Source organism: Rattus norvegicus, chromosome 10, assembly GCF_036323735.1.
Source record: "Rattus norvegicus strain BN/NHsdMcwi chromosome 10, GRCr8, whole genome shotgun sequence".
Taxonomy (NCBI): Eukaryota; Metazoa; Chordata; class Mammalia; order Rodentia; family Muridae; genus Rattus; species Rattus norvegicus.
In genome coordinates, this window is record NC_086028.1 from 83,760,147 (window position 1) to 83,777,500 (window position 17,354).

Here is a 17,354-nt window from a genome sequence, read left to right on the forward strand (position 1 = left end):
TGGGAGCCCCCATTTATTAATTGGGTTGGGACTGGGGAGGGGGTCGGCGGGGGACTCTTTAGTGTAGCAGGCAGGGGTCTTTCCGAATGAGCCCATTAGCCAGCCCCAACGGCAACTGAATCGGGGCTGCAGCCAAGTCCTCTTCGTTTCAAAAACCCTCCATCGCCTGCAGCAGATCAGAACAAGGCCTGCGGGAGCCCTTAGCTTCTGATTGCAGCTGTGAGGAAGGACAAAACAATTTATAGGAAGCCAAGTAGCTCTTGTCTCACCGTCTTTCTCTTTCTGACTTTGGGGAGAAAGAAGACTGGGATACTGTGTGCACCCCCCCCCCCCCGCTCCCCCACTGAGGTTTCTTGCAGGCATGAACGGCCCAAAGTAGGAGAAAACAGGAATGTGTGGGATTTGATATTTATGTCTCTGCTGTGGGTGTATTTACATATCCTTCCCATCTACATACAGTGTGTTGGACTAGCAGCCACTACGTATATGGGCTTCTTATATAGGGTTCCCTAGGGCAAAGTCATGTGTGTGTTCAGTATGGCAATCTGAGGGTGGGGAGAAACAGTCTGCTTGCTTTATCAAGATCAGAATTCGATCCCTTCCTTAATTTTTCTTCTTAGGAGGAAGGGCTTAGCATTTAGAAGACCTCATTTGCCACTTTAGTCAAAGCATACTAGAAAGACATGTACTACAGGGGTACTGCTTTTTACACTGGCATAGAGTAGGGTGGCAGGCCTGGATATCACAGGGGAAGGAGGGACATTTGGGTCTTAACACCTTACAGAATCATAAATTTCCAGAGCTAAAAAAGAGGTCATATAATCTAGACTCCCTTCTTAGAACAAGATACTGAGGCTTAAAGGACGATAGTGTGTCACCCAGTCATACAATAAGACTGTTGGCTATCTCAGTCTAGCCTCCCTGAGGCAGAATATTAGTCTATATGAATGAATATGAAGCCCTCAACTTTTAGAGTGCCTGTTCCTAATAACTCAAGGCTACTTTAAGAAAGAAGAAGCAGATTCTGAAGGGGGAGAGACAGAAATCAAGGATGAAAAGTAGATTTAAAATTGTTAGAATGAAACCATATTATGGATTATTCAAGAATAATCTCTTAGTGACCAAGTGTAGTAACATACACCTTTAACCCCTGGGATCAGTAGATGGAGACAAGCAGATATTGAGGTCAGACAGGGCTACATAGTCTTAAAGATTCATTCAGGGTTGGTTAGATAGCTTGTAAAGGTACCTAGCCTAGTAAATGGAGATCTGTCCCTAGGACCCACATGAAGGAGAGAACAAACACCTGCAAGTGTGCAAGTCTTCTCACTCCACAGGCACCCCTCACACACACACACAATGAGTAATGTGAGTTAAAAAAGAATGGCATACAAATCTTAGAAAAATTTAAAAAATATAGTAACTACTTTGTTGGGAAGAAAGTGGTAGCCATAGGCAAAAATCCTAATGCCTTTAGAGTTACCCCAAATTTTCAAAGAACCCTTAGCCACAAACTAAGGGACTGATACTAGGAAAACTTCCTCAGGGGCAATGTGAAAAATTCATGCTAAATCTCAGCTTAGGCTCTTTGCAGTTAGAACAAAGTTATACCAGAAAGAATCCAAATGGAGACAGAGCACCTTAAGCAAGGCTGGAGGGGGTATTACTGAATGGGACTCAAGAGAATTGGTGGGGACCTTCTGCCTTTTCCTTATTTGTGGAGCTAGAGGAAGCAGTATTTGGTGTTCTTGGGCTGTGCATAAGGAAAAGTATTGTACAGTGTTCAGAATCAAAAACAAGCTTATGGGGTGGGGCTGGCCTATGGGACAGGTACTGTAAGTCATCATCCTGGAGCTAGTTCTGCAGCACTGTCTTATGCTAGCTTTCTCTGGACATAAAAACATTGGGAGCCTGCTAGTAGCAAAAAAGGAAATGCTGAAGAAAGCAGTGAAACCCTGAGCAACTTGGAGACAGTTTGTGTTAGGGGATCCGCCAACTAGGCATTGTCTGAATAACGGGCAGATGGCACTGTGTGTCATTTGTAGTTAGTCCATTGCACTGTAGTTGGAAGAGTAGAGGGGTATGGGGTTGATCTCTGTGCAGAGACTTTGTTCCTGCAAAGGAAATGCACAATAGACCTAGGTGCCCAAATTGCAGCAAATCTACTCCTGCAAACCTTTCTGTTTCATAATTAAGGGCATTTTCTGGCTCTTGCTTAAAGAAGAATTGATGATCAAGAGAACCTTAGATCCAAGCTGGTGGTCTGGTCTAAAGTTATGTTGCCTCCTCCAAGTTAGAATCTTGCATTAACCTTGTATTAACGCTAACATGCATTGCCCTTTATGGTATTTCTGCGTTTCAGAGCTTTTATTCTATTAAATTTTCTGACATATATCTTAAATATCATGGCCATGGTTTTTCACTCATCAGCTGAAGAGCTAGTTCTTCAGAAGTAGGAATCTGGAACAGTCAGCTCTTCTCTGGAAGAATTATTAAGATTCTTTGGGGGAATTAAGGTTTAAGAGCATTGGAGAAACAGCAGTCATCATACTGTTACTGGTAGCTGTCAACACTGTCATCTCCTGTGCAGGACCACAGACCCTCTTTGCTCTGGTCCCTTGTCTTGTATCTGATGTAGCGTCTTATTTTTCTTTACAGATAGCTGCAGCAGGGACGACCTTTGAATAACTCGGGGACATCCATCAGTTAACCTTGCATCCAGAACCTCTGGAACAATCTCATCCACAGTACCTGAAGCCAGGTAGGGACTTAAAGCCAGTCAGAAGTCACTGGCCTGATTGTACATGGAGTAGCACCCTACTTTTGGTAAGGACAGTTTCTTATCCTTACTGAAATCCCCAGAAGAATGTCCAGAGTTAGTTTTTTTTTAAGATTTATTTATTTTGTTTATGAGTACACTATAGTTGTCTTCAGACATACCAGAAAAGAGCATCAGATCCCCATTACAGATGGTTGTGAGCCACCATGTGGTTGCTGGGAATTGAACTCAGGACCTCTGGAAGAGCAGTTAGTGCTCTTAACCGCTGAGCCATCTCTCCAGCCCCAAGTCCAGAGTTTTTATTTGGCTCTATTCCAGTATCTTACCTAGCAGTTAATAAGCTCTCTCCAGCTAGAATGATTGAGCCCTCTCTAACAGTAGCAGTTACCTCATTCCTGTGTTAATGCATGGATATGCCTCTATACAGGAGTACTGTCATTATTATTCAGTTACTTTCCACCTCCTTTAGGATGAATATTTCCCTTGTCCATACCCTTTCATACACAAAACACTTTTTCCCAAAAAGCTGGTTTTTGTTTTGTTTTCTATTTCTTTAAGTCAAGGTAGGACAGTACTATGTCTTTTCCCTGACTCTAATGAGTTTTACTGCCTTCTTTCTAGGTTCAGTGGAAAATTCCGCCTATCCAAATACTTCATGAGACACCAAAATTAGAGGCCTGTACCTCTATCTTCATTACCCAGAGCCAGCATCTCTACCTTCCTTCCCTGCTAGGTATGCTGCTTCACTCACCTCACAAACGATGATCTCTAGCTCCATCTCTCCATCTCTTGTGTTTGTTTTTTCCTTTTCCTGCCTCTCACATGAACTGGGACTATAGATTCTACATCTAGCTTCTCAGGGAATATTTTTGTCGTTCAGTGTCTCCAAAATTGGAAGGCATTCGTGACTTAGCTCTTTTTCTCAGGAATTTCCAAGCCCTAGTCTTTAGAGCTGCCCTTCTGATGCCCATCAGGGGTCCATCCCTATCCCCATAGTTTAGAACTGCTTTTCTCCTGTTTAGCATGTATGCGAAGGGACCAGGAAACAGACAGGCATTGATACTGGTGCTGAATGATCCAGTACACATAGCCTCTCTTGAAAGCTGAAATTCTGGAAGTTTAACTGGGAAAATAAACTGGTCTTTTGAGAGTGTTATCTAGTGTCTGTTCCTTAGGACTAGCACCTTGCCTAAGATGATCTGTGTTTCTAAGATCCACATATCCCAGGGAGTGGAAAAGGAATAGCTGTAGGATAGAGTCAGCCACTAGATGTTACTCTTTTTTAAGTATGATGTCAGCTTTATTCTAGGCCCTATAGAGAGTTGTCCGGGGGTTAGAACATCTTCCTGCCTCCTGGATGTTAGAGGTGATACTTTCTGGCTTCTCTCTAAGCAGTGCTTCTCACCTCTGCAACCCATACACCAAAGCAACAGGTCCGGATAAGTGCCTGATGAATCAGGTGCTGTTTCCTAGAAGCATGTGTGTCAGAGTGGGTAAGTGAGAGAAAGCAGATGTTAGAAAGCAGGAAATGTCCAGGAAGTAGTCAGTCAGTACATACCCATGAACTTCCTTGATGGCATAGAGAATGCCAACGTTTACAACTGCTACTTGTCTGTCCATCAGGCTACCTGATTCCTTAAGGCAGTCTGACTAGTGGGGCAACTGCAGTTCTGATTTCTACCATACGAGGGCACTGCTGGCCAATTAAAATCCAAGCACCTTAGGAAACAGATGGATGAGGGCACTCTTTCCAGGGAATGGATCAGAAACATTCCCAGAGAGCCAGAGAACTGGCCCAGAAGCCAGAAAAATAACTGATACCACTTGTGATTCCTTTAAAATGGCCTGAGGCTTAAATACTTGGTCCTTCAGGCCTGCTGATTGGGTACCCAGCTGAACTTAAGCTCCAGGTGCTATCTCTTCAAGGTATGCCTGGCTCCAGCTGTCCAACCCACTGTTCCCATGCCCCTGAGATACTGAATTCCAGTCCAGGAGGGTGGGGTTGGATAGTTTCAGATGGGAAAAGGTTTTCTATAAGTATTCAAAGGAAAGTGTCTTTGTTTGTGAGAAAGTATTGAGAAAATGGAGTCTAAGAAAGTGGGTTACCTCATTTCTCCCCCTGACAGCTCTCCCCCCAACACAAACCTACAGAATTCAAGTTTAATAAATCTTTGTGTCTTATTGGGCAAACCACACCCAGGACTCCAGAGAGCTCTGAGCCCAAAAAAACCCCAAAAAACACACCCCACCCCACCCCAGAAAACATCATAGTGGGGACCACTTTGGCTATAAGCCTCATGTCTACCCTGTGCCGTGTCATGACTCTGCTAGGCAAGCCAAATGGCTTGGGGTCCTGCAGGACTGAGGACCCCACAGTTTATACTCAGTCAGAAAGAACAGGCTCAGGGAGATGACAGGGTCTTCCTCCTTCTCCTCCTTCCCCCATGCCTGAAGGCTCCTCCCCAGGAGGACAGCTTGATTAAACAGTCGGTGCTACTGGAATTACTGCACAGCTGGTGCTCCCCCCAGCACCCCGAGCAGAGCAGCAGTGCAGATTAAAATCTCCAATTAGCGTTAAAGTGAAGTGAGGAGGTGCTGAGGCTGCCAAGGCAGCCAGGCCGAAACCCTGAGTTGGCACCCTTGCTCCTGCCTGCTTCTGAGTGCTACCCTTAGTCACTCCTTTGCTAGTCCCTTTCTAACAGTGCTCAATGTCCATTAGACTTGTATCACTTGAGGCCAGAGGAGGACCTTGGGTTGGAGGCAGATGCCGTAACTGGTAAAATGCTAGGACTCCAAAAATGGAAGAGAGTGAGGTCAGTCAGTGATTGTGAAGGAGATACACTATGGACAGCCTACTAGACAGCCAGGCTATGGCAACGTGATGCTACTGATGCTGTTTTTTGCTTACAGAAAGAGTCAACAGGACAGGTCCCTTGGAGCTTAAGGTGTTCAGGTCCCTGTTGTCCACATGAACATCTATCTATATATTTAATCCTGTCCTATATGCTCCCATCCAAATTATGGCTCCTTCCCTCCTCTCTCCATTTTCTCTTAGCTTTCTGTAGGCATGGGTAGGCATAGCTGAGTTCCAGAGTGTCACCATGCCTTGCCACCTGGGTCCTGCTAGTTGCTCTTTATATTCTTAGTTGGGGAACAGCAGAGGGAGATATACTAAGACAAATCAGACCCTTCCCACCCCTGAACATCGTACCCACTCCAAAGGTCCCTCTGCCATTTACACTTGTGTTCCTTGCCTGTCAAAATCAGAAGCAGGGCAGTATAGCTAGCCACATGCTCTAACTGCCCTCTGCCCCTTTAAGGGGAATGGAGGTGGGTGCCCAGCTGACTTAACCTACTAGCACCTCTAAAAATTAGACACCAGGGCTTGGTGCCACCCTCCCAGACTGGCACATGCTGCCCTGGCAAAGGTTCAAGCACACCCCATGTCATACTTCTACCCATGTCTTCCTCTACTCTCTCCCTCTCCCCACATCTTTTTTTTTTTTCTCAGCTCAAAGCACAGCTGAGCCTTAAAAGGGGGGTGGGGATAGAAAGACCAGGCTGGGGCAGGGGGGTGTAGAGCGCCAATAGCACGTTTTCACCTGCCATTTAATTGGATGTATTTTTAATTAATGGGACCTCAGGGACCAACATGAGACAATCTGATCTCTGAATAGGGACAGGGGAGGGATTGGATAAGGGAGGAGGATTGGGCCACTGGGTGCGGTTACCAGGAACCCGGGCCCATCAATCACTGGCCACTTTGCGTTCTGGCATGGAGAATAGCGAGGTGGAGGAGAAGGGGAGGCACTGGGGAAAGGTGCCAGGATTTTCCCCCGACTGCCAGGACCTCCAAAAGAGATGGAGTTGTGCTGACTGACTCAGGTCTGCAGCCTAAATTTGCAGCCGGAATGGTAGGTAAGGTAAAGCTGAGTTCTTCCTCCTGCAGTTTTAACCACATGGGTTGATCTCAGAGATTATGATATTATAGAAGGGAGGTGGGGTAGAACTTTGAGGTCCCTGAAGAGAGAGGATAAGAACTAGGGACCTTGGAGCTAGGGCTGTGGTAGAGGAAATCTGAAAAGGGCAGAGTTTAGGGCCAGTTCTGTACATTTCTGTACATTACATTCTGTACATTTCTATAAGAGATAAGTGCCATAGCAGTTACATGCAAAATGGCACCAGATGAGGTCTGGTGGGTTTGGGTCTGAATCTTAGAACATTAATGTTCTAAAGAAGGAAACATGGAGCTCATCTTGTCTGACTCCTTCATTATACAGATGTGGAAGCCAAGACCAAGGAGAAACCAATTGAATCCTGCCCTGAAGTTGCTTTATGTTCTGGATTTGGAGAGCATGGGGCAAGACAAAGTAGGTAGGTAAGGAGAGAAGAAGGTGGAGTAACAAACATTAGCAGGGTGTTCTGTCCCCTACTGCCTGAAGTCTCATGTCATTGTCTGCTGAGTGTGGAGCAGTTTAGGAAACCCAGCAGATAGAGTTTATAGGAGACATGATGGGGAACATCCCCTTTGTGTGGCCTGTTCTAGAGGTCTCTATCCTTCCGCCCCTCTCTGTAGAATTCTGCCATGTTCTAAGGTCTAAGGAAAGAAACGCTTCAGCCACCTCAACTACTTAACCAAAAGGCAAATCTCCTAAGTAAATCTAAATTTTTCTAGTGGAAGTCTTATCACAGGTTTCCATATATAATAAAAGCAATTGGAAGCAGTTATGCTAAAATGTCAAGTGTAGTTTACCCCTCTTGTGCCAGTGCCACAATAGAGACAGTGGTCAAATGCAAGGGCCTGCCAAGTCAGCTAGGAGTGTTCCTGGATCCATGCAGTACCCTGGCCCTGGAGTGTTAGGTCCCTTCTGACTCTACAGTGATGGTGTATCCTGGAGGGCAGGGCACATTTCCAGCTGTCTCTATCCCTGTTCCTTACTTCCTTCAGTGTTTACATGCTAGGGCCAGGGAGAGAAGGATGAATGAAGGTAGTGGAGAGATTTCCTACCAGGTTGCCAAAGGTGGTATTTCTCAACATTTTCCTAATCTTCAACATTCTTTGATCTATGCTTCATGAGGCTAAACTGGGGTGAAGGCAAGATAGAATTGAGGGTTAATAGGCAATACCAATAGAATTTACCACACTGTCCAGCTCTCATTCTTACCTTCCTTCCACTCCTAGAACTGTCTCATATTTTAGTAACCTGTTTTTACCCTGAGGCCCTTGAGAAAAGCAGGACCTGCCTCTGCATCTTCCAACCTTCTCCTGATCTGCCTTAGACTGTCATGGGCTGTCATGGTCTGTTACTCACAAACAGGGTGAGAGGCCCTCATATTCCCCTAGGACAGTCTGGAAAAAAAATCCTTCCAGGCCCCATCCTGCATCCAAGTGCCTCAGGGCTGTCGGTATCAAGAAACTGTGCCAAAACCTGTCCTGTCAGGGAGATGAGGAAGAAGAGAAGACAGTGTTGCTGTTTTAGAACTGAGACCTATAGTTCACCCATGGGACTGACTGCTCCATATAGTGCAGGGCAGTCGTGGTGAGTATTATTTGAGGATAGGTGGCTACTGTTGACAGAGCTGCTCTTTCCAGTCTGAAGTAGAGAGCAATGAAGATAGCACAGGACAAAGGCGGAAGGGCATCTACTGTCTGTATACAAGCCTCCTCTCCCTTCATTGATCTTGGTAGTTGGTTCATCCCTACCAGGTATTGGAGGCATAGGAAACCAGTCACCTTACATTCTGGGTGTTCTTTGAGGAATAGAGCTGCTTTCTCTCCTTCTAGTTCTGCCAGGTCTACCATCCACTTCCAAGGTTGTCCCAGGCTGTCAGATCTATAGCCTGAAGTCCAAGTCTAAAGCCTGGTATGAAGTCCAGAAGAAGCTCAGGCCCTTTGTGGGAAAATACTTAGATATGAAATAGATATAGTAGAAAAAGACAGCATACCCAGAATTCATTACCTTCTAGGATTAGTCAGCATTGGCCTAGTATTTAGATTTTACTCTAATTTACCCTTTCTTCCTTCTCCCTTCAGTTTTCCCATGGGTTGAGAATAGATCTGGAAATCTGAACCTTTCACCTTGATACTTAGAAAGCTGTTGTGCAGATTCTCCCTGTATCTTCGAGAGCCTTAGACAGAAAGGAAAGGAGAGAAACATTGACAGAGGTAGCAGTGTCATGGTGTTCACTGGCCAGAGACGAAAGCAGGAGACGTCTGTTTCTGAAGCAGCATTCTTACCCCATATTCTTCCGTTTGCATGCTGATGGCTATATGCCCAAGTGTGCCAGCTCGCCTGGCTGGTGATCCTGTTCCACTGTACAGGCAGCCAGCTTTCTGCACAGAGCACACTCTAGGGTCTCACACTCCTTTGCTCACTCCTCTCAGTGAGCAAAGTCAGTGTTGTGGAATCCTAGGGATGAAGTAGAGTGGCCCTGTGGTAGGAAGTTGGTGGGCACTGAGACTTACTGCTACTGCATGCATGTTTGCTTGTCCTAAGAGGGGGAGGAAAGAAGGCTGCTGGCAGCTCAGCAGAGCTTAAGGTTCTGGTGACTCACAGCAATGGGGGTGGTTCATGAAAACAACAGAGGGGAAGGGGGATCAAGTCTGCTAGAGTTTTCTTTTGCCCCAGCCCTGCCCACTCTGAGCTCTGTTGCTGAAAAATCCCTCGTTAGATTAAGAGGTATCCCAGCTATGAAAAAAAAAGGGAGAAATGGGAAAGAAGTGAAGAGGAGAAGCTGAGCTTTCCCAGTGAGGCTTCTCATGAGGAAAGACTGAGACATTGCCCTACACAGAGGATATTAGACATCCATTTGTGGCAGGACAGTGAGGCATCCTGGAGACTTTCCAAAAGAGAGGTTTTCCTGGTAAACAGCTATCACTATCATCCTTTGTTGCCTGCCTAGAACTCTGTGTACCCAGCTAACACAAAAGTTTTAAGGGGAGGGGCAGGTGTTGTTTGTTTGTTCTTGAGACATTAATTTCATTATGTAGCCCAAGCTGACTTCCAAGTTTCAAACCTCCTGCCTCATCTCCCAAAGTGCTGAAAGTATAAGCATGTACTACTGTCTGCTGTCTCTACTGTCAGAATTTCTCTTTTTTTTTTAATATTTGTGTGTGTGTGTGTGCGTGTGTGTGTGTGTGTGTGTGTGTGTGTTGCCTACATGTATGTCTGTGCTTACTGTACTGTGGAAACCAGAAAGGAGCAATAGATCCCCTGAAACAGATGGTTGTGATCTGCCATGTGGGTGCTGGAAACTGAACAGTAGGTGCTCTTAACCACTGAGCCATCTTTCCGTCCCCATCAAAATTTAATAAGAAAAGCAAAAACAAGACAAATACTACTACAAGGCCAGAACAAGGAAGAATTGTTGTCTCTGCTCACTAGAATCAGGTACCTTGGACCTGTACCACAGAGGAGCAAGCTAGGGGCACTTAGACTGCTGGATGGGGGTGGGTACAGGCTGGGGAATAGAATGGCTGTGGTCACAGATGGTCAGAAGTGCCGATGTTCTTCTCTCTCACTGGTCAGATGGACAGCGTGCGTCTCCTCCATCCTTTCTCAGGCAGTGACTAGGACTAGTGAGGAAAGAGAGCAGTAGGAACTTTGGATATCCGTATATTCCAGGCACATGATAATAAATATCCTGGTTTCTGGCCTCATAGAAGAGAAGGCCGGGCAAGTGTTTGATGCTGAGTTCCTGTTTGCTTCTCTTCCTTTTATTGCTGGAAGGTCAGTTTTCTAGCCAGAGTGAGGGTCCTCTTCCCAGCTAGGCCTAGAAATCCAAAGATGACTTTAGATGGAGAAAGACAGATTAACTGTGCTTCATTCAGGAAGATGGGATCATTTTACTCTTCCCCCGTTGTGGCAATAGGAGCTTTGGGATCCTGTACTAAAGCTTAGTTCTGAATTAAACCAACATATCATATGGCCTTGGATATAAACTTGTATTAAGAGGGGAGCCTGGATATACAGTGAGTTTGTAGGCAGGTATGGGGACTTTAGCTCCAGGAGAAATACCACGTTCTTTGTTCTTGATCCTTTTCCTTCTCAGATTCCTTTTTCTGCTCCCTTTTCTTTCACCTCCCACTAGCCAGCTCAATTCGTAGCCACCTGATTACCTCCAGTCTTACCAGACATGGTACATAGTTATTTCTCCCTACACGTTTCTCTTCATTCTCTTCCCCCTCCTCTCTCTCCTTCCCTCTTTTCCTTTCCTTCTAGCTGAATTTGAATTGTTTCTATCACTAAAACATCACAGTCTGAATTGTATTCCTAGCCTCTGCAGCCTAATCTGAACCCATGAATGCCTTCCCTGTACTATGCCCAAGCCTGGACTACTATGTCTGTGGCATCAAGGTTCTTGCTCTGGAGCAGAGGGCAGCCCTAGAGGTACAACTAAGGCTTTGGCCCTAAATGTGTGTGTGCCTGTGCATTGGGCACACTGTTTTATTAGTGTTATTTCAGCATTGTGATGCAGGGAGAGTAAGTGTAACAGCTGCTCCTTGCTTGCAGTGTTTATTGTTACCTAGAGACAACCTCCTGGCTTTTTCCCAGATCCCCCCCCCAGCCCAGCCCCCTCTCTGCCAACAATCCTGTTCTCGCCACACTGATGGGAAATTTATAGCTTGCCCATATCATGCCATTAACTCTCTCTTATCCATAGGGTAGATAGGTCAAGGGAAACCAAAGTAAAGAGCGGGCATGCTCTGTACCCAGAGTGGAGTAATGCATGAGGAACAGAAGGGAAGAGTGAGACATGTTCAGTGTCTCTAGTCTCAGGCCTCAGTTGTTCTACAATGCAGGTACTAACTAGGCCTGACCCTGCTTAGTTTCTGAGATCAGATAAGATCAATCACATTCAGGATGGTATGGCCATGAACCCAATTGTTCCTCTGCTTCTTTCTTGTATGAGGAGAAAAGAAGAAAGCTTTGGATCTGGCATTGAGATCCCAGAAGAGCTCCTCTGGACCTAGCCTTGGGATATTGACATCCTCCTGCCAAAATTGTCTCTGTAGTCTCTGACTGAGTAGTCTAAACTTGAGCAAATGCATCAGATAGTATTAGAAGGGAAAGGGAATACATTGTGGCAGAATTCATAGCCTGCCACCCCCATCTGAACAAGGTAACCATAGAACCAGTCACATGGAAACAGAAGATAATAGTTTGAGAGATAGAGGCCAGACCACCACAGCAGGGTCGATGTCCGACATGAAGCCTGCTGCTTAGCCTGTTGGGAAAACCTTCACCTGCTAAGATCCTAGAGACTCCAGGCATTCTCCCAACTGACTGCCTTGATTTTGGTTCTCCTTTCTGCTTGTCTCCTATGGTCTATTTTCTCCTGCATTCCTCTTGGTTTGATAACTTGGGGTAGAGATCCAAGTGCCTCAGGAGGGAGAAGCATCCTAGTCATCATCTCAGAAGAACTAGAGAGAGAGAACCTCCACCCCTCTCCATCTCCTTAGGACTGTTCATGAAAGAGAACTGTGTACCTACTCACCATCCACATGGACATAGAGAAGAAAAGGGATTAGGTGTAGGCAGAAACAGTTGAGTTAAGCCTGTTAAAAAAACTCATGGAATGAAAGGTTTCTCTACAGATACTGTCCTGCCTGTAATGAGTTTAAGTCTGTGCCTACCTGAAGAATATTGGGTAAACCTGGTTCCTTTTCCAGGAACTCCTTCACCTAGCCCCAGCACAGTTTCTACACAGTATTGTACTCCTTGAGACTTTGAAATATAGTTTTTATGGTGGTTAGATCAGAAGTTTCAGAGGCATTCCTAGGTTCTGATGCCAGCTCCACCACTTACCAGATACCTTTTGGAAGTTACTTCAAGCCACACTTTCCTAGTCTGAAATACAAATAAGGCGATGGATCCTTCGAGAAGCCCTCACACCTGCATTTTTAGGGACATGTCTTACCTTTTTATCCAAGTGCCTTTCTTTTAACTCTAGTGATTAAAATCTCTTAATTCCACTATTTTAAAACATGAAAAATGCAAATAAACTATTATTTTTCAAGATTGTGAAAATTTCATCAAAGAGTGTATGTATAAAACCTGGTCCTCAAGAGGTCTAAGTCAGCAGTCTCTGATACAGTAGGGTCCTGTTTTTATTTTGATGTGCATGGACATTTCACTTGCATGTCTGTCTACATACTGTACCTGTACCTAGTGCCCACAGAAGTCAGCTGTCATCAGATTTCCTGAAACCGGAGTTAGAGATGGTTATAAGGTGCCATGTGGGTGATGAGAGGCAGCCCAGATCCTCTGCAAGAGTGGCAAGAACTGCTAACCACTGAGCCATCTCTCCAGCACCTGAAGTCGTTTCAAAGATGCCATGACTCCCTGAAGATTATTTTCATGTGTGTGTGTCCATCCATCCGTGTGTACGTACAAACTCTGGAGATTGTCCAGACATTTCTTCATGACAGAAGGAAAGACAGTCTCCTGGAAGAGGAAGTAGCCACAGCCCCTCTTTTCAGACTCCCTAAGAAATCAGTTTCCCAACTTCTGCCTCTCTAGTCAAGAGAAAGCTACTCTTCCAGAGCATGTGTAAGTCACTGTTCTGCTTGCAAGAATAGCTACATCCAGAATAGATTTGAAAGCAGTAGCCCTTAGGAGGTATAGCAACTGGCACCTATCTGCCATTTTAGTTTGTCAAATATCTTTACCTCATTGTTTTTCTGTGCACCAAGCATTGTACTGTGTGCAGTTTGTATATATGTTTAAAGTCTATAAAGTATTACTGTATTACCTAGACATACTGAAATAAAGGGCTGTTTTGTATTGTTTTAAAATTCGTTTTATGTATACGAGTGGGTTGTTTTTTGTCTTTGTTTTGTTTTTTGCATGTTTGGTACCTACAGAGGCCAGAAGAAGTTATTGGATTCCCTGAAATTCAAGTTACAGATGGTTTTAAGTGGTCATGTGGGTACTGGGAAACAAATCTGGGCCCTCTGCAAGAACAAGTTTTTTCAGAGTTCATGATGTGAAATTTTCTTTTGTGTGATGTTTTGAGTTCATGATGTGAAAGGTTTCTTTTTTTTTTTTTTTTTTTTTTTTTTGGTTTTTGCTTTTTGTTTGGGGGGGTTGGTTTTGTTTTGTTTTTTGTTTTTTGTTTTTTGTTTTTTTGACACAGGATTTCTTTACGTAGCCCTAACTGTTGTAAACTGCCATGTGGGTGATGGGAACCAAACCCTAGGTCTTTTTGAGAGTAGCAAGTGTTCTTAACCACTAGGCCATTTCTGGAGCACATGTGATCTTTTCATGATCGTTTTCTTTTCCTCAGCTGTAGTTGCAAGCAGCCTTGCATAGCACATGCAGATGTGCTCCTACTAGCTACATGCCTGGCACTCTGCAGGTTTTGAGACAAGGTCTCATGTAAGTGAAGGTGACCTTGATCTTGGGGGTGTAGATGCCTGGGTGTAGGTGAAGGCTAGAACACAACCAGCAGGCCGAGGTTCTCTTCTTTCACCGTGCAAGGTCCAGGGATTGAAACACCTTTACCAGCTGCATTGTGGTACTTCCCTCCCCACTTTTGGGTTTCAAGTATCCCAGGCTGCCTTCAAACTCAGCTATAGTCCAGGAAGACTTTGAACTTGTGACTCTCCTGAACGTTGGGGTTACTGGTGTAATCAAAATTACATTTGATTTATCTGTGCATGTACATGCCTGTCTTAGTCAGGGTTGGTTTTTTTTTTTTGTTTTGTTTTGTTTTGTTTTGGTTCTTTTTTTCGGAGCTGGGGACCGAACCCAGGGCCTTGTGCTTCCTAGGCAAGCGCTCTACCACTGAGCTAAATCCCCAGCCCCTTAGTCAGGGTTTTTATTCCTGTGCAAAAAGTCATGACCAAGAAGCAGGTTGGGGAGGAAAAGGGTTTATTCAGCTCACACTTCCACATTGCTGTTCATCACGAAGGGAAGTCAGGACTGGAACTCACACAGGTCAGGAAGCAGGAGCTGATGCAGAGGCCATGAGGGATGTTACTTACTGGCTTGCTTCCCCTGGCTTGCTCAGCTTGCTTTGTCATAGAACCCAAGACCACCAGCCCAGGGATGGCACCACCCACAGTGGGCTGGTCCTCCCCTGTTGCTCACAGGTTCCGGGAATTGAACTCAGGTTGTCAGGCTTTGGAGGCAGGTGTCTTTATTCACTGAACCATCTCAGCAGACCACCCCATACATGCATTCACTCATTCATTTTTAATTTTAAGGATTTATTTTAATTTTTTTGGTATGTCTGTGATCGGAGAGGGAAGGGGAGAAGGCATGAATTGGCCTAAAGCCAGAAGTGAGCATTAGGTCTTCAAGAACTAGAATTACAAGTAGTTGGAGCTACCCAATGTAAATGCCGGCAACTGAACTTAGATTATCTAGAAGAGCAGCAAGCAAACCACTAGGCTATCTCTCCATCCCTGTTTGTTTGTTTGTTTTTAATTTATTTCTTTTATTATTTTATCTGTACAGGTGTTTTGCCTGTGTATATGTCTGCGCACCACTTGAGTGGTTGGTGCTGGCGGAGACCAAAAGAGGCCATGGAGCCAGAAGAGAGCATGGATCCCCTAGAACTGGAATTACAGACGGTTGTGGTTTGCCAAGTGGGTGCTGGGAATGCAACCCAAGCCCTTTGGAAAAATAACCAGTTCTCTGAACCACTGAGCAATCTCTCCAGCCCCTCTTTATTTTATAATTACATGTCTGTGTCTGTGTCTGTGTCTGTGTCTGCTTGTGGGTATGTGCAGATGAGTGCAGTTGCCTCAGAGGTCAGAAAAGGGCACTGGATCCTCTGGTGCTGGTGTTACACGCAGTTGTCAGCCCCTGCCATGGGTGCTAGGAAGCAAACTCAGATCTTCAGCAAGAACAAGTGTTAACCACTGGGCCAACTCTTCAGCCTCTCCTAGACATTTTTAATAGAATTGCAGGACCAATGGATATAAGTATCATTCCCCATGGTTATTACTTTACTGATGGGTTCTAATGAGAACAATATTGTTAATCTTCTTCTTTGTAGTGAGAATATTTCTTACTCTTTTTATGTCTGTGTATGTGTTTTGAGACAGGGTCTCTCTATGAATCCTTGCTGTTCCGGAGTTTACTATGCAGGTTAGCCTTAAGGTCACAGAACTACTCCTGCCTCAGCTTCCCAAGTGCTGAAATTAAAGGCATACACCACCATACCTGGCTTTAATCTTCCTTTTTTTGAATTCTACAATAGAAACACAAGGGCAAGCCTCTATGGAGACATTCTTTATCATAGTAGGTAGCTTGCTTGTTTCTTTTATCCTTCCTTCCTTCCATCCTTCCTTCCTTCCTTCCTTCCTTCCTTCCTTTTTCCTTTCTTTGTTTTGGTTTCATTCGTTCATTCAACACAGGGTTTCTCTGTATAGTCTTGGCTGTCCTGGAGTTTGCTCTGTAGACCTGTCTTGGTCTCCCAAGTTTCTTTGAGACAGGCTCTTCTGTAGACTTGGCTATCTCAAGCCTGTTACATAGTTGAAGAAGACATTGAACTTCTAATCCTCCTGCCTCTACCTCCCAGGTACTGAAGTCAGAGGTTGTTTCACTGTATCTTGATTTTATAGTTTTTTTTTAATTGAAATAATTATAGATTGACTTTCAGTTTAAGAAATGATAACCAAAATCGGGGGGTAGTGGTTCATGCATGTCATCTTAGTACTCAAAAGGCTGAAACAAAGAATTGTCTAAGTTTGAGATCAGTTTGGCCTACAGAGTAAGTTTCAGGTCAGCTGGGGGTAAAGGAAAACCCAGCCATCACAAAAACAAATCCAAACAAGACAGGCTGAGTGTGGTGGCGCATCTTTTTATAATCACAGCAGTCAGGATTCTGTGAGCTTGAGGCCAGCCTGGTGTACAGAGTTCTAGCTGTCATAGCTAAAGAGTGAGCTGAGGCTGGGGAATAGTTCATTGAGTTGATGTGAATGCCACATGAACACGACAGCATGAGTTGTTCACGTTCTCCACAGATGAATTTGTAGCCCGCGTCCTAGGGGTTGGGTGGAAACGGGTGGCTCCCAGAGTTGCTGAGTAGCCGTTCTCAGCAGTCGCTGAGAATTGTTGATTCTTTGGCTCAAAGAGAGATCCTGTGTAAAGAAATCAGGTGAAGAGTGATACCCATCAATCTTTAGGATCTACGTGGTGCATAATCACATATGTATTTTCACAGACAAATACAGACACACAAAAACAAGAGGCCCCTGAATGGTATTACTTTGCAAAACTGTAATAAAAATATATCTAAAATATTGATATTAGTGCAGTCTATTAATCTTATAAAGATTTCTGTTAGTGTGTGTGTGTGTGTGTGTGTGTGTGTGTGTGTGTGTGTGTGGTGGTATGCAGCATGTATATGGAGGTTACTGAACAACCTATGGAAGTTGATTTTCTCCTATCATGTGTGTCTTGGTGATTGAACTCGAGGTTGTCATACTTGACCTGCTGAGCTATCTCAATAGCCCCAAATTATCTATAGTTTTACTGACTATGCGTATGTGGGTAAGTGTGTGCACACAGACTTACTTCCTGTTTTACATTTGTATGTCCAGCCTACAGTGAAACTGCTG

General features: G+C 44.7%; 1 protein-coding gene across 5 annotated transcripts in view; it reads left to right on the forward strand.

Annotated features, from left to right (window-relative positions):
- The window catches only part of Cdk12 (cyclin-dependent kinase 12), a 96,503-nt gene that overhangs the window by 62,973 nt on the left and 16,176 nt on the right, over positions 1–17,354 (forward strand). For 3 of the 5 annotated variants that reach the window (XM_063268381.1, XM_063268384.1, XM_063268385.1), the window contains 3 exons: positions 2,659–2,761; positions 3,401–3,512; positions 7,060–17,045. In XM_063268381.1, coding sequence (XP_063124451.1) covers positions 2,659–2,662 — 4 coding nt within the window. In that variant the 3' untranslated portion in view covers positions 2,663–2,761; positions 3,401–3,512; positions 7,060–17,045. Of the gene's footprint in view, positions 1–2,658; positions 2,762–3,400; positions 3,513–7,059; positions 17,046–17,354 lie in introns of those variants that run through there. The other 2 variants (XM_063268382.1, XM_063268383.1) reach the window with 2 other exon arrangements.